Here is a 27,239-nt window from a genome sequence, read left to right on the forward strand (position 1 = left end):
ATGGTCTTGGAAAAGACAGCATTAATGTATGTCTTCTTTGAATGCCACCCAACTGCTTTGCCAAACGTTGTCTCTGTTGCTGTTGTAGCTCTCGAGCAGCTGCTCACAGAACTGGAAGATTTTCTGCGCATCCTGGACAAGGAGAGCTTGAGCAGCACTGCTGTCCTGAAGAAAAGCTTCCTCTCCGACCTCCTGCGGGTCTACACCAAGTCCACTGGTACAGGCAGGGAGCACCGGGGCACTGGGCTCATGGGGATTGCTGCAGGGTCCTGAAGCAGCGTTTTCTTGGAGGCTGGTGGGAAAGGGGGACATGAAAATTAGAAGGAGAAAATTAACCGGAGGTTGTTTTTGCAGTGACCTCTAATTGTTTATGTAAAATTACTATAGTTATGCGCCCAGCTTTACAAGCAAAGGATTCCCAAGATTCCTGATCCTTTCTGTTTTCTTTATTAAAACTTAAGTTTATTTAATCCACTTTATAAGATACACAGGATGTACCATTTGGCCAAGTTAATGTTTAAGTAGAAATTTTAACTTACGGAATTTCCTGACTATAAAGCACTTAATTTTTCTGCTTTTTATTATTGCTTGGAGTTTTTATCCTGCACATTGCCTCAACAATATGTTCTCCCCAAATGTATTCAGCAGAGACACTTTTCACATCTGTCTTTGCGGAAAAGCTTAGCAACTTGGAAGCAAAGTGTGGGTAAAGAGCTCACTTTTCCCTCTGGTTGCAGGTGGTGATGAGGAATATATTTATATGAACAAAGTGACCATCCATAAACAGCAGGGTGACCAGGAGAAGCAAGACAAAGGTAGGGAGATGAAGATTAATGGTTGCATCATGACTAATGGTGGTGATGAAGGCACACGCGGTTAGAGTCTTGCTTTACCGATGGGGCCCCCTCTGTCAGCTCTGAGGGTTGAGGCAGTTGATGGTGTGGAAGGACTGCCATTTTCATGACATTCCCTTAGAAATAGTGGTCCTTGCCAACACTGTGAGGTTATTCCTGGAAGAAGCACTTTGGAAGGCGTTATTTTGGGATAAAAACGTTGCCTTCTAAGGCTTAAAGCTTCAGTGCCCGAGGTATTTAAGGAAGCCCTCATGTTTCCTTTGGCCACAAAGCAAGTCGCTTCACCTCTCTGAGACCTTGAAAGCATGCGTCTTCTTTAGCTTGTTGCTCTGTGTCATCCCAACCTTACCAGGCCAGTTCCCTTGTTATCTACATGGGCAGAGCATCCTCATCTCCTGGGGATGCGAAAGCTTTGCAGTATGGAAGCCAGGAAATTAAACCTGGATAAAATATTGACTTCAGATTTCCCAGGTTTTGGATTTGTAACACGGCAAAGAATGTAATGGTCTTACAATGTTCTTGCTCTTCGAAGCTCATCACAAAAGCTGGTTTTGATAGTAGCAAAGAGTGAGGTTTTTAGTGACACGCATCTCCTTAATACACACCTAGTCTGAGGCTGACCCTACGCAAAGTTTCCAGTCCAAATGGATGAGACACAAGGATGCATCAGTGCTGCTGACGTGCTGGTCCTGCAGGAGTTGGGATAGCTCCCCTTATAGAGGTGTTTGGTTTGGTTTTACTGTTTTGTGGTGGGTTTTTTGTTTGTTTGTTTTGTCTTTTAAACTACCTGCAGCTGAATTTAGGTGAACTTCAAATACCCCTGACGGCAGGATGTCCTCCCAGATGGCATGTGCAACCCCAATGTGGCAATGACGGAGCCCTCTGGGTGATGCTGCAATGCTGTGTGACAGGATCGCACAGCCTCCCTGTAGCTCCAGCAGCTCAGCAGCAACAGAAACATCTCCTTATATAAGTTCTCCTCTGGGTTGATAAAATAAGGCTTGCACGGATCCACTGTGCTGGAACATGGAGGCAAATTTCAGACAATTTATTTTTAGAGTTGGTTCTCTTATTTCAGACTTTTCCCTATCAAGGCCATGAGCCTACCCACTCAGTCACTCCCTGTGAGACCTGGCACTTCACTCTCTCCATTTTCAATGACCTCCCTATTCCAAGTAAAACTTCTGAGTTACTTGGAAACGCTGAAGTCAGTGAGACACATGTATGGATCTTAGCCATAGCTGCAGCTGGGTGTGCAGCCCTGATCCCACCTCTGTAATGGAATGGAGAGATCTGTGCCTGTCTGGTCAGTGGTGGGACCTGCAGGTTTGGGTTTAGCAGATGGAGGGGCCTAGTACTTCACTGGTGATGGGGGGTGTGATATGGATGTCCCAGTGATTATGTCACTCCCTTTAGCCCATTTATCTACTGATGCTCTGTGCACTTTGTTTCGCTAAAAGCCTTTAATGGGATATGGTGAACACACTTGTGCCTGAGGCCAACAGGACTTCTTGTGCCTTGCAGGGTTTCTTCACCACCATAGCCATGCTCAAGTGTGCTGTAGCAGCAGCACAGGGTGAAGCACTTTCCAAGTGGTAATACATGAGCTCCTAAAGTTCCCCCCGCCTTGAAACCTTAAAACATGCTATTTCTGCAAAAAACATACTTCACTGCTCACTGTATCTACATCCAATTTCATTGGTAAGGATTTAAGCTGAATAGTACACTGCTTTTGAGAGGCCTTTTTATGGCACGGGAATTGAATTCACTGCAGCAAGTGATGAAGGCACCATCATTACTAGATCTCAGTTACTCGAGAAACACAGCAAGTCTCTGCCCTGCAAGTCAATGGGGCTCCTCAGTGAGCCAAATGGCATGTCCTGGAAGTCAGCACAGGGAAATCAAGAACGGGAGTGATCAACAGCTCCTGGTGGTGTGGTCCTTTTAGCCCAAGTACCGGGAGACATTCACTTATACAAAGAACAGAGACCACAGATAAGTCACAGTTAGTACAGATACAAATTTTAGCAGGCTTTTGGCTGTTTGGTTGTCGTTTTTTTCTTCCTTCTCTCTTCTAAGTTCTCCAAATTCCATGTTTTAGAGAGACATCTTTATCAGAAGACAGCTGTGAAGTGTTAGTGCTTGCCTAGGAAAAAATGCTGCTTTTCTCCCACCCCCCTAAGGAAACAGTCTGTGACTTGTGGTGCTGATGCAGGAAAAGAAAGAGTTATACAACACACGCTGTGTGGACTTTCCATACAGACTTTTCCATGCTTAGTTGCTTGTCCTCATATGATGGGCACAGCAGTAGCTGCCCTCTGCAACCTCAGAACAGAAGAGCCCATAACATCTCCCATAGGTCCTGTCAGGACAGGATGAAGGCTAAAGGGGCATTTCTACTTGCACAGAGCCTGGAAATCAAAGCTCCATCATATCCCACTCAGCTCCTCAGCTGGAGTACATGGGTGCATGTCTGTGGTGGTGGGCAGGTTTCCAACAGGGTGAGGACCAAAGCTGTGGTCTCCATCCCGTGCTCCAAGGTTGATGGGGGGAGGAGGAGGAACTGCTGGTACAGAAATCAAACAGCATTTTCGTGGCACTGTGGTTCTGTGGGATGATTGCTAGGTTTGCTGCAGGGTCCAGAACGGATGGCCACCACTTATGAAGGGTTTGGCAGTGGGTTTTGCTGCTGCAATGACTTCTCTTCTGTAGAGCTGAGCATGAGAGGTTCTGCCTGATACAGGAGGATGTGAGTTGACCTGTGTTTCTGCCTGCTGAAGAGGCCCCTCAAAAGTTCCCTGTGTGGACAAGTGTGAGTGCAGAGATAATCCCCTCTTGGAGAGTAGCCCATTGGGGCTTCAGTAATGGCCTCAGCATCTGCTGTTGATAGAAGGTGTCCGCCTTGAGGGTTCCATCTCCTTGGTCCTTTATAGAAAAGGACAACTTCCAACAGCAACCTGTAGATATGACTCTGGTAGTATAATCAATGGGGTATTTTGGTAGGTAGATCTCCCCACAATCACTCAGTCATAGCCTTGTCAGCTTACTCTGAACCTTACAAGACATCCAGCAGCCCTACTTGTGGGGTACAAGCAGCTGCTTGGAGTTGGTGCCTATTGATCCATGGATCTCCACGTCCCCCTGATGTACTGAAGTTACCCAGTGCTGATGACCAGGAACAGCCAAAGGAAGCAGTTTGCTGCAAAAGATGTGTTTCGGGCTCTTGCGCCATCAAGCCAGGAGTTGGCTGCAGCCTGGCAGGGCAGAGCTGTCATTGTGGCTTCCGAGCCCCAGACGTGAACAAAGTAATGTGGTTTCCAGCTTCTATTTTTAAAGCCCAGAAAATATGCAGCAAAGTTCCTGCCCGTGTCTTCTGAGTGCAGTGCTAACCACTGCCAGGCACTGCTCAATGCCTTGGTGGTTTCTATGTGTGCGCAAGAATGTGGCTGGAGCATCAGCAGGTGACTAAGGGAGCTGGAGTATCAACTTGCTGCTGATTATGGACCTCAATCCTAGGCTAATTTACTGGACTTGCAATATATGGGTACCTCAGCTGTATTTCTCCCAAAATACTTGGCAAGAAATGCTCTGTAAAGGGGGACTTCCCCTCTGCACAGTACAATGCCTTCCAAGTCCTTCATTTTACAGCTATTTGTGCTTTGCTCCCACTTGTTCCTGAGCATTGCTGCTTTGAGCTATCTTGCAGGTCGTGGGATTTCGGCACTTATTTGAGGCCACCCAGGAGTTATGTGATGGGGGAAGAGCGACTGAACACAAGTTTTCTGGGCCTTCAATATACCCTCCAGCTACTGAATCACTGCTGGTTCAGCTGCGTGGAAAATCTGGCTTTCCAGAGGCAGACACGGGTCGCCTGGAGCTATTCTGCTGCCATATGCCCTTTCGCATGGTTGGCCTGGGCTCCTTCAAGAGCAGCTCTTCCTTCAGTAGCAATTAAATCACTGTTCTTGGCTGGCTTTGATGAGCCGTTGTGCAGCTCAGCTAGGCAGCATCCTTTGCATGGGAGCAGGGTGATATTAGCTCCAGTTTTCTGGAATGGCGGCAGAGGAGGGCACAGTTGCTGTTCTGTCTGCTTACAGCAGCAAGGATCAGAGCTGGTGAGGGCTAAAGTGATGTGGGTTTCCAGTCACTGTGCAGTGTCTGCCCATTCTGCTTCTCAGTACCCTTTAAAGCTTCAGCCAGGAGTTTGTGCTTCTCAGTTGTCCCTCCAGAAGGAAAACCATGCCCTAAAAACAAAGGCCAGCTCTTCTGCTGGGTTTCCTAGTGCCACATTCCTGGCTATGGCCTGAAATGACACAGTGGCCCTGCAGCACTGTAATTGTCACTGCTTCCTACCCAAATAGCACCTCCCTTTTCCTGCACAGCCCCGGATAGCAAGTGCTCTGCTGGGAAATGCCACATGTTATCAATGTAATTGGGTTTCTGGCTTGCAGCGTTGGATCAGAGGAACTCCTTGACCAATGGAGACTCGGGACTGCATTCATCCCCTCCTCAGAAGAGCCTGCCAGACCTCCCCCCTCCAAAGGTAGGTTTGGAAAACCCTTTGCTTTTCACTGCCCAGCCCTCAGGCTGGGGATCTGAACACACTGAGGCATCACTTATGTTATGTATTGTGCAGCATGGCTAAATGGAGAGACCACTGCCCACATATGTTAGTAATGGGAATGGTCATGGGGAACTTTTATTTATGATAAAATAAATAAAAATAGAAACTATTTCTTATATTTTTTTATACTTTTAAAATAATAATTTTATTAGTATTTTAAAAAATAATGAAATATTCAACCCTAATTCAAATACACTCTCCTCTATATGGGTTTCCAGCTGTACATTTTGTCTTCATGAGCACTGCAGGTCAGGATGCGGTTGGCTCAGGCAGGGTGGCTGTGTTCCAGGGTGGCTGCGCATGCAGGAACCCCTGTGGTTCCCAAAGCTCATGCACAGATGGAGCAAGCAGCTGTGGGAGCCTTGGGCTTCCCATGCATGTGCGGGAGCACCGCGCAAAATGGGCTGCGTTCCCTGCCAGGGAGACCTGCACACATCCCATGGCAGTCCAGGCTCAGAGAAGGAAGAGAATGGGGGGGTTCATAGAAACAAAGGTGGTGATGCTTTGGAAATCTCCCCCGAGCTGTAAAGCAGCTGTGCCTGGGCTGGTGTCATGAACTTATTCAAACCAGAAATCCTCTAGCTGTGGGATGGTGGTGCAATCCCCAGGCAGCATCGTGAGCCATTAGCAGAGAAGATCAGGTTTGTGTCCAGATGAAGTGCCTTGTGTTGTCTGTGCATTGGTGACCGTGCCGGGTGTTCTGCTGGCCCACAGGTCTGCAAGGACGCGTCACTGGCACTGTAGGTGTTTCTGTAGGGCAGCTCTAAATCTGGCCAAGGTCCAGCTCTGCACCATGAGCTTCCAGTGGGATTTTGTCTCTGTGCCAGCACGGCTGTCCTAGAGAGACACGGGTCATCCTCGAGACCCCGGATGTTGCTGCTCAGTAGTTGATCTGACGTGGGAATCGCTGTAGCTGGGATTTCGGGATGTGAAAGGAATGAAGGGCAGGGAGCGTGCATGAAGAGGAGGGAAGGCACGGAGGAGGACAGGGTGGTGCATCCATCAACTGTAGAGGAGGATCTGCTGCTTTCCCAGGAAGCAGGATGCAGGGTGAGGCCCCAGGACTTCTGCCCAGGGGGCTGTGTGGCTCAGCTGGAGTTAGATGGGAAAACAAGGATGGGATGCAGCCGATGAACCCTTGGACACAGTGCAGTTGCCTGCTGGGAGCTGCTCCAGCCCAGGGGGGGCTCTGCCCACACAGACAGCTGGGATACAGCCATGGAGCTGGAGCTGCCTGGGAGCAGCGACCAGAGCAGGAATCACTGCTTGGCTTTGGGCATCTCAAAGCCGGAGGGGATGGTGGTCGTGGCAGGGAGATGGGCAGGAGGGCGGCAGAAGCAGCAGATGGGTGTCCCCGAGACACCTCTGCTGGTGCTTGGTGCAGCTCAGCCTCCTGATAGCGAAATCAGGAAGTTAAGTGAGGGAATAGGAAAAACCAATCCTGGATTTTAGCTAAGGGTACCTAACCTGTCCATCTTCTCCCAGGCTTGAACTGGGAACTACCTTCTCCCACCTGCTTTCGCCACTGGAGCCGACTTCTTTTGGATAAAGCAATCAAATACCTCCTCACTGTGAGCATCTGAGTGTCAGTGAGCTGTTAGCAGCCAAGATATCTGAACATACTTCAAGGAGCGAGGCTGGAGAGAACTTGATGGAGAAGGGAGCACATATTCCTTACACAGCAATGGGCAGGTTAGGAGAGGACCTCAGAATATACCTGTTTTAGCTGTTGGAGTTTTCTGTGGTTTAGTGATGTTAAGGCAATGATGTTAGCAACTCTGTGGTGCTGCTCTACACTTGCCTTTTGAGGCTCAGGAGAAATGTGGTGATAAATCTCTGCACAGCAGATTGTCCCTGACATTCACTGACACCAACATTCCGTGGGCAACCCAATAGGGGTGGCCCACCTGGATCCCACTAATTCCTTTGGATTTGTCCCAAAGCAGCCTTTAAACAATGGGTCCTGCAGGCTGTGGCTGAGACACTGGTGACCTTTCCTCTGTGCCACCCCTAGCAGCCCTGCCTCTTTCCACAGCCATCCACTGAGAAAGTCACACGCTGCGGATGCAGATGCCCAAGAGGGTTTTATTTGCATGCTCTGTTGTGCTGTAATGGAACAGGCAAACGTTCTGCAAGCCCAGCCTGGGTTAAACAACGCAGTGAATACTCTTGGACTTAAGATAGAGACAAAACAACTCCACGCCTTTAGGGAAAGAGAGGATTAAAGAATAGCTTCTGGGGCAGCTGAGGTGCAGTCCCACCTAGTCCCTGTTGGCTCCCATTGTCTGTAGGAAACAAAGTGGAGCAGCTCCTTCCCCTTCCATCCTTCCTTGACATTTGTGGGATGATGTCAAATAAACCCACAGCATTTCTTTGTGTAGGCAATTTGTTTATGGCTGTAGCACAGTGTGAGCTGGTTAGACGCAGGAGGCCACCACAAATGGCTATTGCAGGCACATTCCCTGGCCAGGGAAAGGATTAAGTAAAGCGTTGGAGTGGCTGGGTTTGTTTTTCTTTAATTTAACACATTAGAACAAGTTCCTAAACCTTGAAGTGTTTGGAGGCGAGAGTTTTCCGGCAGCGTGTCCTGCATGGCTCTGGAAAGCGAGCTCAGAGCCTGCTCACACATCTGGCAGGCCCACGTAGGAAGGAGTTTCCATCCAAGGCACTTGAGAAGTCTGTGAGTTTGGCAGAGGCACGGGCAGCTCGCCCATGTGGGAGCAGAGATGTGTGATTTTGGTACCTAGCTCTCACTGGCTCAGCAGCATCCCGCTCCATGGGCAGTTGCTGGCCACAAAATCTTTCCCTTCAAAGCTTTCTTTCTGTTTCTTGGCAGCAGTGCCTGTTGGTGGAAATACCCAGGGCAGGGTGGGCAGCTTTGAACTGCGTCTGATGATGACCTGCAAAGGGACTGACCTTGCCTTAGATTGCTCTGCAGTACTGGTGCCCAGCTGGACCCTCTTCTGCAGGCCACCAGGGGCAATCATGAAGGACCATGTGTGATCCATAACCTTCAACACTGCTGTCTGCAGAGAGGGACCTGCTCTTCTGTCTTGTCCTCCTGGGAGGATTGAGTGGGGCTTTAACCCTGCATGCACTGAAATCCTATCCAGGATTTGCACAGAAGCCAGTGGAAGCATTGAGAGCCAGAGGAGCATACCAGTGTCAGATGACCTGGGCAAGGAGAGGGGACACCTCACTGTGAACAGAGAGACACTAGTGTTGGGTCATGATGGGAGATGGGATGCCATGTGTTTTGGGAACAGCTTAAGCTGTGTGCTCATCCTCCAGCTCTGCTGTCTCATGTTCAGCAGCAATGTGAATTACTTGAGAAGTAAAAAGCTTGTTTCTTAGCTCCCCCTCCTTTCTTCTGCTTTCTCATGTGTTGATATTTCTAAAGGATCAAGGCCCTGTTCTTCCTGTCAGCCCTTGCTTGTGTTTAGGGAGGGGTTTGGCAGGCACCACAGGGATTTTCCAGCACTTGGACTCTTTTCAAAGGCCTATTTTCCATCTGTGTTGTTTACCCATTTCCTTCATTTTTTGCTAAGAGCACAATTAAAGATTCCTGATAGAGTTCCTGAAGCAGAGGGTTTAGCTGTTGATTTGCTATCCGTCAGAGACTTGAGACATGACCAACGACTGCTCAGGCTATACTTTTCCATGTGAAGCCAGGATAGCACCAAGTGCCCACCCTTCTAGTTGCCTGTTCAGGTAATCCATAGCAGAGAGGATCATCCCCAGTTACAGTGAGCAGCTTAGATGGGGTTGGTGCAGCGGGCAGAAATCCCAGTTCATGGTAAGGCAAATGGGTTGCCCCATTGTTCTCAAGGATCTGTTTTTACCTTAAATCATGCTGCTTTTATTTATTTCTTCTGCAGATTCCTGAAACAAAGCAACCTCCGGTCCCCAAGATCGAGTCCCCAGAGGGATACTACGAGGAGGCTGAGCCGTACGATGTCTCTGTAAATGGTATATCACAGCTGACTCTGTGGGAGGGTTCATGTGGGACATGGAGGACTTGAGGTTTATGAGAATGAGTAAATGAAAGCACAGACATTTCTTACAGCTTGTATGGGAAGTCTGTTTTCTGATACTGGTCACACTTGATACTACAGATCTAATGCTAGTTGGAAAGAGAAGGCTACTGGATTACTTGTAGACATAAGTAGTATGTCTGGGTTAATAGAACATCACTGTGAAACATTATAAACCATTGTGGGTTCTCTTTGTCTTGATGGTTTTCTGGCACACAGGCTGCAACCAAATGCAGGTTTCTGTTCAGGGGTGAGTGATGAAGCTGTGGTGGCTTGCATTTGTATCCTGGTGTTTTAATTGTCCCTTTGGGGCTCAAAATCCATGCCTCTGTTGGTCTGTTAGATGTCTTTATAATTGGCTATTTATTCAGCTCTGCTTTTGTGGCAGTTTGACCGTCTGTAAACCTGATTGGAAAGCCACTCTTCACATGAGGGGAGAGTGTGCAGGCTCCCTGTGCACACACTTGATTGCTGCCTGGGTCGACACCTCCTGACAAATGTCCTCAGCAGTGCCACAATCCCTATGGGATCCCTATGAGATCACAAGCACTTCGGAAGCAGACTGCTGCACACAGGCTGAGTTCCCAGATTCTCACGTTTCTAAGCTGTATTCCTGCATCCTCCTTTTGGCAAACACCCTTGGTGAGAGATTACCTTCCTTTGATCTGATGGCAGAGCTGATCTTCTCATCGCTTTACAATCCATTTAAAACTAGGTGAGACAGACTGTATTGTTCTGCTGCAGAAGCAGACCTCTGCTCACCAGCCTTGACTGAGCAAGTGGGGTGTAATGTTTTTCTTCACACAGGGTGCCCAGAGAAGCTGTGGCTGCCCCATCCCTGGCAGTGTTCAAGGCCAGGTTGGAAAGGGCTTGGAGCAACCTGCTCTAGTGGAAGGTGTCCCTGCCTGTGGCAGGCGGCTGGGACGGAATGAGCTTTAAGGTCCCTTCCCAACCTAAACCATTCCATGACATGAGTGGCATGGGGCAAGCTGAGCAAGGAGAGTCAAGGCAAGCAAAGAAGTGAGCATTAAGTGTAAAAGCTTTGGATTTAAACCCTTGGCTGTTGTATCTGAGCCACTTATGAGTCCTCACCATCCCCAGTGTGCACCATGGAGCTTTGAAGCTCCCTGGGAGGGAACCACGCAGGAGGATGAAGCCCTGCAGCACAGGTTGCTGCAGCCTTGTACTCACGGGGAGTTTCCAGTTGCCTGCACTGTAAGATAAATGGACTTGTTTTTCCCTGCTGCACATTGGGAAAGTGGATAATGTGCTAAGAGCTATGGCATGTAAAGACATACACCGAATTAGCTGGAGTACAGCCATGGATCCATGCAGGGAAACCCAGGTTATGTTATCCAGGCAGCTCCATAGACTCACGTGGCGTTCAGAGCCTTGGCTGGCGGGAGTGATAAGCACACACCCTGCTTAAACCTCTGCTTTGCCTTGGTAACCTGCTGCTCTAAGATGCAAATCCACCCACCAGCCACTGAAATCCAGGCCAGTCAGATGCCTAAGGAGATCAGAGCCCTGCAAAAAGAGAAGAAAGCCATATCATGGGAGCACTGTCAAAATGAGATAGTTCTGGGTGCCAAAGGGCAGTCTGTGGCTGCTATGAATAGCTGTTTTACCGAGCAGTATCATCACAGCTGTAAGGAGAGATAGGAGCCCACGAAGGGAGCAGAGATGGGACATGCAAACCCAGGCAGTCCCTCGCCACCAAGGCATGTGGTGCCTTTGCCTCTTGTGGCTACTCAACTGCTGGGTTCCCTCTGCAAGCCCCAGTAGGTCCCGTCTCCTACACAAAACACTTGGTGTGCTATAATGCTGATGGTTTTTGAGTTGGTTTGAGTGAGAAGGAAGGCAACATCATGGCACTGAGAATCTCTGTGCTGTTTGGTGCCTTGGGTTGAGTGAGAAAGAGTAGCAGGGAAAGATGTGAAGCAGTGGGTATGTGGCAGGAGGAGGATGCAGGGGCTCGAGAGAGGGTGAAGGCATGCTGTGCAGAAGGGAGGTTGGGCAGTGATGCTGGGAGTCTGCTAGTACACTGATTTGCCTTGAGATCAGGCTTCAAATCTCATGGCATGTGGGCAAACCTGCAGATCTTGGTCGTGCCTGTTTGATTCAGCAAGTACAAAACTGGCTCCCCATCCCTTTTCCCTACCTTGCTTTATAGAACCATAGAATGGTTTGGGTTGGAAGGAATTTTAGAGATCATCCAGTTCCAACCCCTGCTGTGGGCAGGGACACCTTCTACTAGAGCAGGTTGCTCCAAGCTCCATCCAACCTGGCCTTGAGCACTGCCAGGGATGGGGCAGCCACAGCTTCTCTGGGCATCTGTTCTGTTATCTCACCAGATAGCAGTAGTACCCTGTACCTGTCCTATGTGAAGTGGTGCTCATTGCCAGCAATTGCCTTGAGACCTTAGTGTAACTGCTGTTGCTAAAGAGCATTCTGGACATGCATGGGTTTACCATGACTAAAGATGCTACAGCCTCACCCATCTGTGCTCACCCCCTGTCCCCACAAGCTGGGTAGGGAAGGGGCTGGAGCTCCAGGGAGCTGCTGGTCATGTTTCTGACAGAATTACACATGAGCCTTGGAAGACACCCGTGCGTCTCCAAACAAATGGGCGTAGTGAAACCAAACAAAAATAGGAACACCACTAAAATTAGCGGGTGTACTGCCAAGAAAGGACATCAAAGCAAGCCTCCAGATGGGCTGAGGAGATAGAGGATCTGTGCAGCGTCAGAGGTGGGACTGCAAGGAACTATAGCAAACCATGGGTGAACTAATTAAAACGAAGCAGGAGGATGAGTCCGCTGGGTCTCGGAGTCCCTCTTTCATCAGCAGGATTCCTGCCGCTCTGCTGGGGATGCCTCTGCCTTTCATTTTACAGCAAGTGCTGCTACTTCCCTTTCCTCTTGGGCCAAGATGTGTTAAACTCTTATTGTCCTTGTCTTCTTTTGCATAATTGGAGGGTGTGAGAAGAAAGGGAATGAAAAAGCAAGGGCAGTGTGACTGCCAACTGAGCAATCATTGTTCCAGCTGAAGCAGCTCATCTGCCCTGGCTGATTTTAATTGCAATGGTTCTGTTTGAAAGGGAATTGCCTTGTTTGAGGGGATGGGTTGCAGACATCTCTGTCTGAAGTCTCACTGTATGGTGTGCTCCTCTGTCCACATGAGGGATGGGGCAGCTTCTCCAGCTGAGGGGGAATCACAGGGCTGAGCTGGACTGACCTTGTTCTTTCTTTGTCTTTCTCCCTTTGTCTCCCTTTCTCTTTCCCTTTGACTGTGCAGGTCTTTTTGGTAGGCTTGCTGCGGCTGGACCAAGGCCAGGGTTGCAGGTTACTGAGGGCGTTATTTATGCCACAATATCAATGGGTATGGCATGCTTTCCCAACCTGAAGTGCCTTTCAAAGAACCAATCAAACAAACAAAACCAAACCTCAAAACCCCCTCAGTTTTCATAAAGATGATCAGGTGCCTCTGCCTGGCTTTGCCCATTACCCATGGCCATGGGTAACCACCTCTCCCCTCTCTCTGCCTGTGCTGGAAATACACAAGGTGGCATTTCTTTGTCTTTCCCCGTGCTTAAAATGACAGTGAAGAGAACGTCCCTAGCCTTTATTCCCCTGGTTCTGGTCGCTGATGTGGAGCTGATAGGTGGTAGCGCTGGCTGTATTGATAAGCAGCGTTCAGTAAACGTTGAAGATGCTCTGCTTGGGCAGAGGCAGCTCTGGTATGCGAGATGGTTGGAGCTTCCTGCATCATGGTCATAGGAAGACAAACAGGAAAGCAACGGTGGATTAAAGATAACCAAGAATATGGCTGCCACTGATGTCATGGCAATGAGAGGATAAAACTGGTCTTAGTTGAAACTGCCAGTAGATGGAAATGGAGATCTGGTACTGAAGTACATACTGTATGACTTGAGATCGAGTGAATCTAAGTAGTGACAACAGTGTTGTCTCAAGTCACCCAAGCAAGGTTTGTCCCTGTTTGCCAACTAGACTGTCTGGAAAAAACTTTTCCTTCATGTGAGGCCGTAGTGGTGTCACCAGGAAAGCAATGGCTGTAGCTCTTCAAGTAAAGAAGAGTTCATCTCATGAGGCACTTGTAGTTGTGGCTGATGCAGAAAACAGCAGCCAGGGATCCTGCTGAAAGCATAGAAGAAAAGTATTATTGCCCTAGGAAAAAGGTAGCGGCAGAGACACCCAGGGGACATATTGCTAACTGCCCCATGTTGATAAGGAGGAAGGTTTAGAAGATGAGGTTCCCTTAGGCATCCTTGCTGAGGCATAAAGGAGGTCCCTAGCAGTGCAGAGGTTTGGCTTCTTGGTATATCTAGGGATGAGAAACCTCAACACTTTTGCTTCATCTGAATTTCTGCCCAAGGTGCTTGTGGACAAGGTCTGCATAGTGATAGTGCACTGGGGTAATGTTTTCCCATGAAAGATGGACAGTTCAACACACTGAGGGTATGGAGATGGTGAGCCAGTAGTGTGCTATCAGCACCACTCAGAGACTTTGAAAGGGGCTATTTGCTTTTTAATAAGCTTGTTTAATTGGTGCAGCTTTGATCACTTGAGGGATGTTATAGAGTGAGATTTCACTGGAGGTAAGGCTGCAGCTTTGTTACAGCATCTCAGTTCCCTTCATCTTAAGAACAAATAAACCCAACTTAAGCAATGTTCTTCAGTGAAGCTCCAAATGCTTTTTTTCTCTTTTCTGGCTGCTTTTCCTCTTTTTAATTTGCACCAATCTGATAATGTGACTTTTATGTAGATAGCAAGATTTAATGAGAGTCAAACCTAGATAAATTCTGGTAAGAGAAACTTAACAATGTTCCTCTATGCTGTTTGGTGGGACAAGAATGCAAAATAAGATGCTGCCCAGTTCTTACCATCTTGCTATGTGAGCTTATCTGGTGAATAAGAGCCATACTGTAAGCCCCACTAGGGCCTTGCAAATTCCCCTGTGGTCAGTGGAAATATTTTCATTGTTTCTGATGGGTCTGGTGCCAATAACCAGCTATTCCTATCAGCTGAAAACTCCAACATCCTACAGTGTATTAGAGCTGGGTATTGAAAATACCAACACATCTTAATAATGTAGCAATCCATTTAGGACTGAATATAAAAGGTGTGATTACTCTTATTTGCTGCTGCAGCAGTGTATTCCTTCAAAGCCCCTTGCTGCCCTTTAGATGTTGAGTAGAGAGAGACCTGTTAGCCCAGAGAGGGAAGTGGAATGGCAAATCAAATACAATAGATCATTGCTTGCTGCATGGCCTTGCAATATCATTTTTACTTCTGGCATTCAGAGGACAAGGGCTGATTGTGTCCTGCTGTTGCCTTAAAAACTGTGAGTGTTTGGCTTGAAGTGGGAAGTAGGAAAAGCATCTTTGGCGGAGGGAAAGCAGCAAACATCAGAAATGTCTAAGAGAATGTTCTTGAATTTGTGGGCAACTGAGAAGTGTCTTTTGAGTGTTTGCTATGAGGCACAAAGCATTGCAATGGAATCGGTATTGGGGTAGAAAGAAAAAGGGATCTACAAGGGTTATTATCCTATCCATTATTTTCCTGTAGGAGAGCCTCAAAAGACACATCCCTGCGCTGGAAGCTTTTGCATGTGTGAGCATGGCTGAGGCAAGCAATAAGTTCAGAGTTGTCCTAGAAATGTATTTAATGATAGAGCTTTGCTTTTGTTATAGAAGATGGTGAAGCCGTTAGTAGCTCCTATGAATCTTATGATGAAGAAGAGAGCAGCAAAGGCAAGTCAGCAACCCACCAGTGGCCATCCACGGAGGCCACCATTGAGCTGATGAAGGATGCCCGCATCTGTGCGTTCCTGTGGAGGAAGAAGTGGCTAGGACAGTGGGCAAAACAGCTGTGTGTTATCAAGGACACCAGGCTGCTGGTGAGTAGATCCTTCTGTTCTGTGCCTATAACATTCTATTTTCATGATCTGGGGAGGGAAATGGCACCTCAGGGCATGCTAACTAGCTGGCAAAACCAAAGTACTTCTAGAAGCAGTGCTTCAAACCCATGTCCCAGAGGTCTGGGCATTTCATTTTCAGAAGGGATGTGCACATGGGGCTGCTGAGGGGGACACAAGGTCACATTTGCAACCAAAATCCCAAACTCCCAAGGAGGTGCTTTTTTGGGGAAACTTTCTGAGGCGGTTAGGGAGGAGGGATGTTTATCCCACTGGCTGACCACATACTTGACCCTCTAGGAGTATCTGCAAGAGGTATTTCAGACTCTATATGCATGTACATAGATGTATGTGTATCTCTATACATATAGAGATGTCCTCTGTGCAGACATCACAGCCTTGTAGGATCTGTAGGGCTTTCTTGTGTTCAGCAAACTTAATTCGTGTTTGCACTGAGCTGTTTCTTGGGTTGAGTTCTGCCAGTGAGTGAGAGGAAGACTCCTCTTCAGCCTCTTACCTGCCCTCCCTCTTCCTTCCCCAGTGCTACAAGAGCTCTAAGGACCACAGCCCTCAGCTGGATGTCAATTTGCTGGGCTGCACTGTCATTCACAAGGAAAAGCAAGTGAGGAAGAAAGAACACAAGCTAAAGATCATCCCTATGAACGCAGACGTCATTGTGCTGGGGCTGCAGAGTAAAGACCAGGCAGAGCAGTGGCTCAGGGTCAGTGGCGCCTTCCATACTCCCACCCTGGCTTTGCTGGGATACTATATCTTATCTCAGTCTTGTCCTTGTGTGCTCTGGCTCCCTTCCTCCCTGCAAGCCTGTATACAAACACTGGCTTTATTTCCATGTCCCGGGATAGCTTCTTCCTGCAGCTCCTGCTGCCTTCTGTGTGCAAGAGGCTGTGGAAGGACCTCCCAGCCCAGCTGCTGGAGGAGGGATGTCTGGGGTGGGTGCCCAATATGAATTGGCTGAGGACAGGGGGAGATATGGCCCTTTCCCTCAGACAGCAGCAGAAGGAGCCTGGGGCTGCAAGGCACCGGGGCTGCCGTTGCTGGCAGTCTCTTCCCGCTGACTTGGATCCATCAGTTTCTGCTGGCTGCCTGCTGCAACACCAGGGAAATGCCCAGGGTTGACACCAATATAAACTGTGGGTCTCCCAGGCTGTGCTGGTTCTGCCTGTCCTGAGTGGGGAACAAGTATTGACCCAGTCCTGCAGCTCTCTCACAGGCTATTATGGCTTGCTTTTCTGCACAGGTAATCCAGGAGACCAGCGGGCTGCTGTGTGAAGGAGGCAGCGAAGGCAACCAGTACATCCCAGAGTCGCAGAGGCTCTGTTACCCAAAGGTACTCCTGGTCTTTACAGAAGGAATTAGCACTTCAGCTTTTCCATCTGTTCCTTTATTCATAGAATCACAGAATGGTTTCAGTTAGAGAGGACCTTAAGATCATAAAGTTCCAACCCCCTGCCTTAAATAATAGTTGTAGGTGTAGTAATTTTATTTGAGCAAAGACTGATATGGGTCTAGCCAGACCCCTGTTCTGCTGAAAAGGAGTCATTGGAGCTATAATAATTTTTCTTTGCAGCCTTTTGTTGCCAAATCTTACCCCAAAACTGACTCAGCAATGGACTGTCTTCCACACAAGGCAGTAGCCACTATCTCATCCGGCAGGACAACCGTACTCCCCCAGAGCTTTGGAAGGGACATAGATCCTTGGATGCCAGGGCTTGGGCCAGTCTTAGTCCAAGTTTAGGTGACACTCTTCAGGGGGTGCAACTTGTTGCAAAACATTGGGAGGTGAAAGAACCCTTCTAAAGTCTCTGGTGAACACCCAAAATGGACCTGTTTGTGTACCTGGCCAGTTCTTCTGCCCATGCCCTCCTATGGGAACTAGAAGATGCCCCAACCAGCCAGGCTGCAGGACAGGATACCATAGGGTGATGCTGACAGTGCCACTGTGTCACCTCAGAGGTGAGCCCAGCCAGGGCAGTTCATGTGCTGGATGATGGGATCAGAAACAATAGGAAGGGCACAGAGTGAGTGGAGAGGTGTGAAAGCATCTGCTGTGAAGAGGGGGGAAAAGGCACTTGCAGTGGGTGCTGGCTGGAGGGATGGGTCACGTCCATCTGCGGAGCCTGTGTCTGGTGCTGTTGGCAGGTGGAGGTGTCTGAGAGGTACTCTGCAGCCTCCGAGAGCGGGAGCAGCACCGACGGACACCCGGAGACAGCCGAGACAAAAGATGGTAAAACCTCACCCTGGGAAGGGCAGGGGAACGGGGATCATCGACCCTGCATGTGCAAGGGTTTCGTGTTTGCCACCGCCACCTCAAACTGACCTGGTGCAGGGTGAAAGCTGCGTGTGAATTCTCCACCTGTCCGTTTGATTCCCGTTCGTTGTTTTCCATAATGCAGTGACAGATGTTGGGAATTCTCAGCAGTTACAGAGTTAGGATAGGGCTGGAGAAACCTGGGTGTGATTCCTGCCCCACCACAGAGATGCTGCGTGACTCTGGGCAAGTCACTCAGGGACAGTTTGAGGTGGCATAAATGCACCCTAAGTGATTTCTCTGAGAGATGTCTGCAGAGAAACTTGGAGTGTGAAATGCTGAGCTGTCTCCAGTGGGAGAGTTACACCTTCATGCTAGGGCGTCTGGCTTTGGGCATTCATCTATATTCCCCTTCTATAAGATAGGACAGGTAAGTACATTGAAAGAGAGCATGCTCCATTAGAAGGATGGTAGCACCATCTATGTATATGAGGGATAGAGGAAGATAAAGCCATGCTGAGGACTCAGCTGGAGTCACCTAACAGATGGAACTTGGCTGCTGAGTCCTTTACACTAGGAATCCATCATTTTGTTAGAGTACGGGAAAGGAAAATCTGGACTAAAACCATCCAACTTGATTTCTCACCGTGATTACCTGATGATTACGCAGCTATATCCATGCACTGACTGATATGATGCTCGGTAGGAAAATGCTGAAGAGGGTCTTTGGGCATAAGCTTTCACCCTCCCCACCTTAAGTCCCTCTTTTCAATTCCATTCTTTGTAGTATAAGAAAGTGAAGGGAGGTTTGCACCTGCACAGCAAGACCTGTGCAAACAGCCTTCATGCAGTGACTGGTGTTTGGTCGGAACTAACCCAAGTTTAAAGCAATATAGATTAAGTATCTTCAGCAAATCACTCTGGGTTTACTGGTGCCATCTTGCTCATCGTCTCCCTGGACTGTGGGCTAGCAGGGACAGCAGGCTGCGTGTACGGCTGGGGGTTAGGAAAGCCACACAAATGTCTCTTTCATTTTCTTTTCTGGTAGTTAAAAAGAAGGGCACATCTGGCCTGAAGCTGAGCAACCTCATGAACCTCGGGAGGAAGAAATCCAGCTCCCTGGATAGCCCAGAGAGATCCCTGGAGACTTCAAGTAAGTGGCAGCACGAGCTCCTCTGCAGGGACTTATCTCAGTGCTGGATCTCGGTGTGCAGGGCAGGATGAGCACCAGGCATCCTCCTCCTCAAACACACAGGTGCCAGGCTGTCCTGAGGCAAAGAGGCCACAGTCTGCTTGGTCTATACCAGTAAATCCATATAGGTTATGGTACCTCTTACATATTAAGGTGACTGCGTGGCTTACAAGGGGGGCAGTAGCTTGCAGGGTGACCCAGTAGGAAGGGCAGGTAATACCAGATGTGCACGCAGAAGGCATCTGTGCTGCTCATCCTGGGCATTAGCCTAGGGTGTAGGAGTCAGCAGGGGGAGAGTTGTGAGGGTCAGCTGTTATTCACCATCTGGGACCAACTTTGTCTAACCCTGTGCAGCCAATTTGCTGCTCCAAACCTAACCTGAATTACAAAGGTCTCATTTTGAACGGATTTTACCCTTTTCATCCTGTTCTGTATGGATAGGGCAGCTTGTGCTTTTGCTCTTTGTCATTGTCAGTGGCTTTGTGTTGTGTGGTGATCTCAGAACTTACCCATCCGACATCCTCATGCACACAGTGAGTTTGGATTCCCTCTCCCTGTGGGGTAGATGTGCCTAAGTAACCCATGCTTGCTTGCAGGTTACCTGAATGTGCTAGTGAACACCCAGTGGAAGTCCCGTTGGTGCCAGATAAAAGATGGTCACCTGCATTTCTACCAGGACAAGAACCGGAGCAAATTGGCTCAGCAGCCCCTGAGCCTGGCAGGTTGTGAAATTATCCCAGAGCCAAGCCCGGATCATCTCTACTCCTTCCGCATCCTGCACAATGGGGAAGAGCGGGTCATTCTGGAGGTAGGGTGCATATCTCCAAGACATTTCTGCTTTAAGCTGTCAGCGTGGGTGTCTCAGGAGGCCTAAATGCTGGTGAGGTCCTTCAGAGGAGCCCTCAGTCCAGGAAAACAGAACCTGAAGCCGAGGGACTTCGGTTCATCTGCCTGTGGTCACCTAGAAGGTGTCCAACCTAGCTGTCAGTCTAGGCTGTGTCTGATGCTGGTGCCTCCAGAGGACCATTCAGCCTTCATCTTAGGCACTCATCTTAGGATGGGATGAGGGGTCCTCTAGAGATGCCCATCTCTCTCCACTGACTATAGGATAACCTTGTATGATGATTAAGTTATATGGGATGTATTTCAGATAGCTAATGTTAGGTGAGAGGAATGCCACTTTAGGGATTTAAGTCTGTGGTTAGGAGGAACAGAGAACTTCACCTTCTGCAAACAGGGAGTCCTAAAGCCGTGGCTTGTGAAACTAAACTGATCACAGATCTGCCCCTGAAAGTGCAAGTGAATTCATCTCCATCTGTTACTTTCCTTTGCCTGCATCCAGGACTGTTTATCTCTAATCTTAGTTCTCTCTGACGACAGCATGGTTATAGTAGGAGGTGGACAATGTGAGCAATTTCCTGTATTTTTCCAGTGGGTGGAATATTTATAGCTAAACAACTGACTTCGAGGGCCTGCCATGAAGTTCGAAGGTGTTTTTGTTTAGCTTCTGGTTCAGGGTATGTCTGTGTCTGAGGAATCTTGCCTAATTACAGGTGTGAAGAAGAGGTGCTGGGAAAGTTCATGTTTTGTGAATGGGAGAATGTGTATTTTGTACAGGCTGGCTGGCTTCTCAGGGGCTTGAGTCCCTGCTAAATAAAACAGATTGGAAGCTTAAAATATACTTTCCAGTTTGGGATTCATTTGCCCTGAATTTCCCTTTGTGCTGACTGCTGTCTTTAAATCAAAGCAAAAGATGGCTGCATCTTCTTGCTTCAGGTGGAAATCCCTCACTACCACAAGTACATGTGGCTATTTGCTATAGCTGGCTACAAGGCACCATATTTAACTCTTCATTGTGCAAAATATCAGGGTGTTCATTTAGTACTGATCATGACATGAGCTGGCAGTGTGCGCTCGCAGCCCAGAAAGCCAACTGTATCCTGGGCTGCATCAAAAGGAGCGTGACCAGCAGGTCGAAGGAGGTGATCCTGCCCCTCTACTCTGCTCTCGTGAGACCTCACTTGGAGCATTGTGTGCAGTTCTGGTGTCCTCAACATAAAAAGGACATGGAACTGTTGGAACAAGTCCAGAGGAGGCCACGAGGATGATCAGGGGACTGGAGCACCTCCCGTATGGAGACAGGTTGAGAAAGTTGGGGCTGTTCAGCCTGGAGAAGAGAAGGCTGCGTGGAGACCTCAGAGCAGGCTTCCAGTATCTGAAGGGGGCCTACAAGGATGCTGGGGAGGGACTCTTCATCAGGGACTGTAGTGATAGGACAAGGGGTAACGGGTTCAAACTTAAACAGGGGAAGTTTAGATTGGATATAAGGAAGAAATTCTTTACTGTAAGGGTGGTGAGGCACTGGAATGGGTTGCCCAGGGAGGTTGTGAATGCTCCATCCTTGGTGGTGTTCAAGGCCAGGTTGGATGAGGCCTTGGGTGACATGGTTTAGTGTGGGGTGTCCCTGCCCATGGCAGGGGGGTTGGAACTGGATGATCTTAAGGTCCTTTCCAACCCTAACTATTCTATGTTAAAGCAACGGGCTGTCTTTGATGTTCTCTGATCCTGCTTTAAACTCCTCTCTTCCCCTCTTTCCTCTCAGCCCTGCAAGGGGTTTGGGCTCTGCCATAAGGAACTCGCAGGCTCCCTTGTGCGCTCAGGTCTCTTTGCATGTCCGTGTTTGGCAATCCCATTGCTGCGCTCTGCTGGTGCAAAATAAACCCCGCATGCTTTCCTTGCCAAAGCCAGCTCCATGCCAGCATCTCCAGCCGCAGAGACTGCTCTTACTCTTGTAAGCAGCTGAGTTGATCACCATCAAAAAGAAAATGCAGGTTAACTAGAGTTAATCAAAGAGCTGCACTCATTTATCTTCCAAATTTGCACATCAGTTCTTACACAGAGGGGTACTTCTTTCTTCTTTCAATGCAGCCTCACGTTTAATATAAATAGCCAGCAATTCATCTTTCCCCTTGCAAGCCCAGCATACTTCCCTTTGCAGGGCTAAGCAGCATTAGCCTTGGGAGTGAAGAGAAACTGCTGTTGTAACCTGTACTGCCTGATCTCCCCATAGGCCAAGTCCTCGGAGGAAATGGGTCACTGGCTGGGCCTCCTCTTGTCGGAGTCAGGTTCGAAAACAGACCCAGAGGAATTCACCTACGATTACGTGGATGCTGACAGGGTTTCCTGCATCGTGAGCGCCGCGAAGAACTCCTTCTTGTACGTCGGTGGGAATGGGGATGCTGGTGGAGGGAAAGCAACTGGAGCAAGGGTGCCTCTGCTTGTGGGAGGTTGGCTGCCTCCCACATGGGAAGGGGTAGTAAATTCACAGCTCGTCACTGTCTTTAGAAGCTCAGTGAGGGACAGGACAGCACTTGTCTCACCATGGCATATCTAACCTGAGCTGCAGCTTGCCATGGGGCTAGGGCACATGCCTAGGTGGTTCTTGCAAAGGCGGGTTGGTGGGGTGGACTTGGTTGATGGACTTGATCTAGCTGAAGATTGCTTGTTGCAGGGGAATTGGATTAGATGAGCTTTGAAGCTCCTTTCCAACCCAAACCATTCTATCATTCTGTATGAGGCCATGGGCACCCACACATGTGGTTCACTGTGCCACTGGGACAGGGCTGTAGTGCTGCTGCAGTGCTGTGCCTGAGGGTGGGTGAGGAAGAGCCAAGGGGAAATGTGACAGCAGCAGTGCTCGCATTGCTGCATGGCTCTACCTTCTCATCTTCTGCATCTGACCATGCAGCCCTGCCCAGACCCCAGGACCACTATGCTCAGATGCCCCAAAAAGCAGCACAACCTGATGGGATGTCCTGCTTCTTGTTCACAGCTTAATGCAGAGGAAGTACTCTGAGCCCAATGCCTATATCGACAACCTGCCGAAGGGCAAGGTGCAGCAGGAGGAGCTGTACGACGATGTGGATCTGCCAGACCTGCCTGTGGTAAGAGGCATCATCACCCCGTGCTGCACCATGGGCAAACATCTGGCCATGGGGGAGTCTCCAGCAGTGGAGGGGGAGCGTTTTCCAACAGCAGCAAAGGGAATTTCCTGGCCCTGGGGAAATCCAGGCTTTTGCAATGGGGCAAAGTGAGTGCTGGAGAGGAGGCAGTAGAGAATGGGAGAGAAATTTCCAGCAGGGTGCTGTAGGGATTCTCAGGCAGCTGGGATAAAATCCCACAGTTTCCATCAGCAAACAGCATGGATTATTTGGTGATTGATGGCTGGTTGTTTGGAGCCTGGTCTATCCAAATTCCCTTTGATGCTTATAAGAACAAGTCTTGTGTAAGGACAGAAAAGATGGACTATGCTGGGGATGGGACTGTTATCCAAGGAAAGAATCTGGCAGGGGTTGCTAGATGTACAACAGTGTGAGATCCTTGGATGGGGCTGCTGGTACCATTAGAAAGTGCTGTTGAAGGAGAGCAAGAGGACCTTTCCTTCAGTACACCAAAAAAGCCCGATATGGAATGACATAGAGAATGGGTTTTTAATTCCTCTAAGGTTTATGGAAAATACACCAGATTGCCTCAGATACTGCTGCTTTGCAGCGAGATGTTTCCTATACTGCAGCAGATGGTCCCATTTCAGGGGAACATTCTCCTTTTGCAGGAAGAAGTACCCAAGAATGAGAGCAAAGCAGAAGGGGACCAAGACAGAGTATACCTGGATCTCACCCCAGTGAAGTCCTTCCTGCACTGTGCTGGCAAGATGTCATGCCAGCCTTCACCCCTCAGCTCACCGTCTTTAGAAAGGGCTGCCAACAAGGCTGCAGCAGGTTGCACAGCAGAGCCAGCCCTTGTGCCTAAGGAAGCCGAGCCCTTTAGTAAGGAGATGGAGACCTTGGAGCAGGTACGGTCCTGGACTGTGGTGTGGTGCAGGCTTAACCAGTGAGCCGGTTCTCCCCACCTACATCATCCCACCTCATTTCTGCCCCAGAAACAGCCAGAGAAACCAGAGCCCGACGAGGCGCTGCCGCGGATGCCTGCTGTCAAGATCCAGACACAGCAGCAGAACATCGCCTTCCCCCAGCCAGCCCCCGAGGTGCCGCTGGGCACAGGGACAGCGGGCAGCCCTCAGCTGGTACCCGCACACCGGCCCAAGATGCCGCTGCCAGGTGAGCGAGTGACACTGGGGCAGCAGGGGCTTGGAGGGAGGCGGTGCTGTAAGTGTGAGTTTTGCCCTGTGGTTCCCTTGATGCTGCTATACAGTAGCTTTAAAAGGGGGTGATGAGTCTCCTGGCTGGTGACTTCCCAGACCCTCATTCGTTTGTTTCTGAGCACCTAAGAAAGCTTTCCTTCCTGATTTTCCCCCTTGTTTTGGTGGGATGTTTTTGCAGCATCAGCAGTGGAAACCAAGCTGGGCAAGAACAGAACAGAAGCGGAGGTGAAGCGGTTTACAGAGGAGAAGGAGCGGCTGGAGAAGGAGAAGGATGAAATCCGGGCTCAGCTCACCCAGCTACGCAAGGAGAGGCGGGAGCTGAAGGAAATGCTTGGGGGTAACACAGGTAGAGCTGGGCAAGGGGTGATGTGTTGAGAGGGGCATGTAGACATAGGACAAGGGGGAATTGGTTTGAACTGACAGAGGGGAGATTTAGATTGGATATTAAGAATGAATTCTTCCCTGTGAGGGTGGTCAGGTGCTGGCACAGGTTGCCCAGAGAATATAAGGAGATACAAGTAAAACATACAGGACATGCCCTGGTCCCTGTTCCCTTCGTGAGCTCTGCAAGCTCCCAGCCAGAATCAAGTTACCCCTCCCTCCTTCCCTTCACAGACAAGAGCCTGGAGCAGCGGCTGAAGGAGATAGAAGAAGAATGCAAAAGGAAGGAGAGCCGGAGGGTGGACCTGGAGCTGAGCCTGGTGGAAGTGAAGGAGAACCTGAAGAAGGCGGAATCTGGCCCCGTGACGTTGGGCACCGCGGTGGATACCACACACCTGGAGAACGCAGCCCCCCGGGTATGTGGGATACCCCTGGGGTGCACAGTGGCTTTCCAGCAGCCAAGCAGTCCCATTGTCTCAGCCTGCTTAATAAAGTAATAATTAATAACAGCATTAAATTATTATAATATGTAATCCTATATTAAAGTCTAGATTATATCTTAAGTGTTATGTAAATTATTAGCTATATATAGACGTAAAATAATAGTATAATAATAACATAATGAGGTAGCAGCAGTGATGGGGAGGTGAAAGGGGGTTGGGGCTCAAGAGAGTGATTGTATTTCCACGTGGGACTTTGAACAACACCCTCCTGGGCCATGCAGGTTTGGACCCAGCTCCTTCTGTGCTCAGCTGAGCCACAGAGTGGTTTTGGGGGAGATTCAGGCAGCCAAGTTCCTTCTTGGGAACTTGGTTCCCATGGGACGGAGATGGTCAGTGCCTGAGCCCTGCTCTGAATCTCTGCTTGAGTCCTCAATGCCCAAACACACCACACACGTACTGGTATTTTGAAGTTGGATGTCACTGAAATACATGTTCCTCAGTGCAAGTGGGATGCGACTGTGAGAAAGGAGATGGTGAGGAAAGGCAGCAATCTCTGTTGGTAGGCTGGTCATCACCCTTCTATTCTTTTTACTGTAGATTCAGGCAAAAAGTGCCAGTCCAGCAAACAGCGCAGACAACTCACCAGTCAATTCAGCAACAGCCTTAAAAAACAGGCCTTTATCCGTCATGGTGACAGGGAAGGGAACAGTCCTACAGAAAGCTAAGGTACGTGATAATTTGTACAAGCTGCTGCTTTTGCCTCCTGGCAGTGGTGGGATGTGGTGGTGGAGTGTCTCACCCCTGACAAAGCACCACTCGGAGCCTGGTTTTCCTCTGGTCTTTTCACCTGGGTTTGCCTTAGCTGTGATTTAAATGAATAAATGTGTGTATTGCTTTCAACAGAGAGAGAGCCCTGACCTATTCTGCAGCCCAAACCACTTGGGTTGACCACGCACATTACAACTATTGTGGCTTTCCAGATCTGCCTTTTGACTAATTTGCCTTTATTCTTTGGCAGGAATGGGAGAAGAAGGGAGCTAGTTAGAAGCACATCTTTTTAGATGGACTAAAGACTGGAATTGCCCATTCCTGGCCAAGGGGATTCAATCATCTTTAGGTGGAGGTTTAGTTGTGCAACACAACCACACACCAAGCGCCTCCTCCACATCACACCAACTGCTCAGTGCAGCAACGGAGCCAACTGCTGCCAATACGAGTTATCCCAAATGACCTTGCTCTTTCCAGACAAGTCCCAATCATGTAGCTAAAACAATAACAACCAGTGGCAATCCTTGCATCAAGTTCCTAACCCAGTTGATGTATACAAGAATGTTGCTGTACATAGGGGTGTTCTGTGTATTTCTACTCTGAAGGTTTATCAATGAGTCATTAAGGTTTCTATATTAGTGGCAGTAGTGGGTTCAGAAGAGGCCTCTGCTATTCTTTATACCCCAGTGATTTTCAACCTGTTGTGACAAACTGCAGTCAGCTAAAGTCTCCTGTCTTGCTGCCAGTCATCACTCAGCTGCATTTCATCCAGCTTTCAGTCAATGGCAATACCCACACCTGAGTGATGCTCAAGACATGAATGAGAAGCACACAGCAGCCTGTTCAAGGGATTCCTAACTGGTGTCCTGATTCACCCCAGCATGTGTTCACTCCTACCAGCCTGCTCCAGCTTTGCCAGAGTGTCAAGGAAGATCCCTGCTCACCTTCTCGTGCTGTAAGATGTGGTACAGGCTGGTGGCACCAAGAGCTCTGGGCAATGGAGATCTGCAAGCAGATTCAGTTAATCCTCTTTCACCTGAGGAGTTTGTTCTGGAAAAGAAATCCTATTTGAAGGTTTGTTAATAATTCATCAAAGGCCCAGGCCTGCTCAGCTGTTATATGGGAAGCTGGATCCTGGTGTATCTATCCCCTCAGGGCTTGCTCTTTCCCAGGGGAGGGGAGGTAAAGCAGTCCCCATGCTCCTGCCCCAGCTATGAGCCCCATTTTGCTGATGCTCTCTGGTCTCCACAAACGTACAATCTGCTTTTGAAGACATGGGGATGTCTTCAGGAGCCCCTTCACAATAGGCAGGGCTGACCAGCCTGACCTGTTCAGCTTCAGGGGTTGGGCTGCTGGCCACATTGGTGCTGTCACCTTGATTTCCAGATTATTTAACTTAATATATAGCCTTCGGGCCCTGGCCCACACATCCCACCCATCTCTGTCCTGGACAAGGTTTCTAATGAAAGATGTTGGACGTTTGGGACTGCTAAACTTGGAGACATTGGAAGTTGAAGGAGAGTAGAGAGGCTGTCAGAAATCCATGCACCCTCTCCTCTCTCTAACATGCTATCAT

The 27,239-nt window shown here is 49.0% G+C and overlaps 1 protein-coding gene across 1 annotated transcript; it reads left to right on the forward strand.

Moving 5' to 3' along the window:
• On the forward strand, window positions 1-25,940 carry AFAP1L2 (actin filament associated protein 1 like 2; the record flags this gene model as incomplete). The annotated part of the gene is made up of 19 exons (XM_080621130.1): window positions 1-217; window positions 738-815; window positions 5,306-5,397; window positions 9,357-9,447; window positions 12,810-12,893; window positions 15,226-15,431; window positions 15,991-16,170; window positions 16,708-16,797; window positions 17,610-17,694; window positions 18,767-18,871; window positions 19,507-19,718; window positions 21,981-22,126; window positions 22,743-22,854; window positions 23,523-23,762; window positions 23,850-24,027; window positions 24,250-24,417; window positions 24,687-24,868; window positions 25,493-25,621; window positions 25,914-25,940. The coding sequence occupies 19 exons, from the start codon at window positions 1-3 to the stop codon at window positions 25,938-25,940; spliced, it is 2,622 nt and encodes an 873-aa protein (XP_080477256.1).
• Between the last annotated feature and the right edge of the window lie 1,299 nt (window positions 25,941-27,239).

The sequence above is a fragment of the Psittacula echo genome (assembly GCF_963264785.1).
Source record: "Psittacula echo genome assembly, chromosome: 6".
NCBI classification, from domain to species: domain Eukaryota; kingdom Metazoa; phylum Chordata; class Aves; order Psittaciformes; family Psittacidae; genus Psittacula; species Psittacula echo.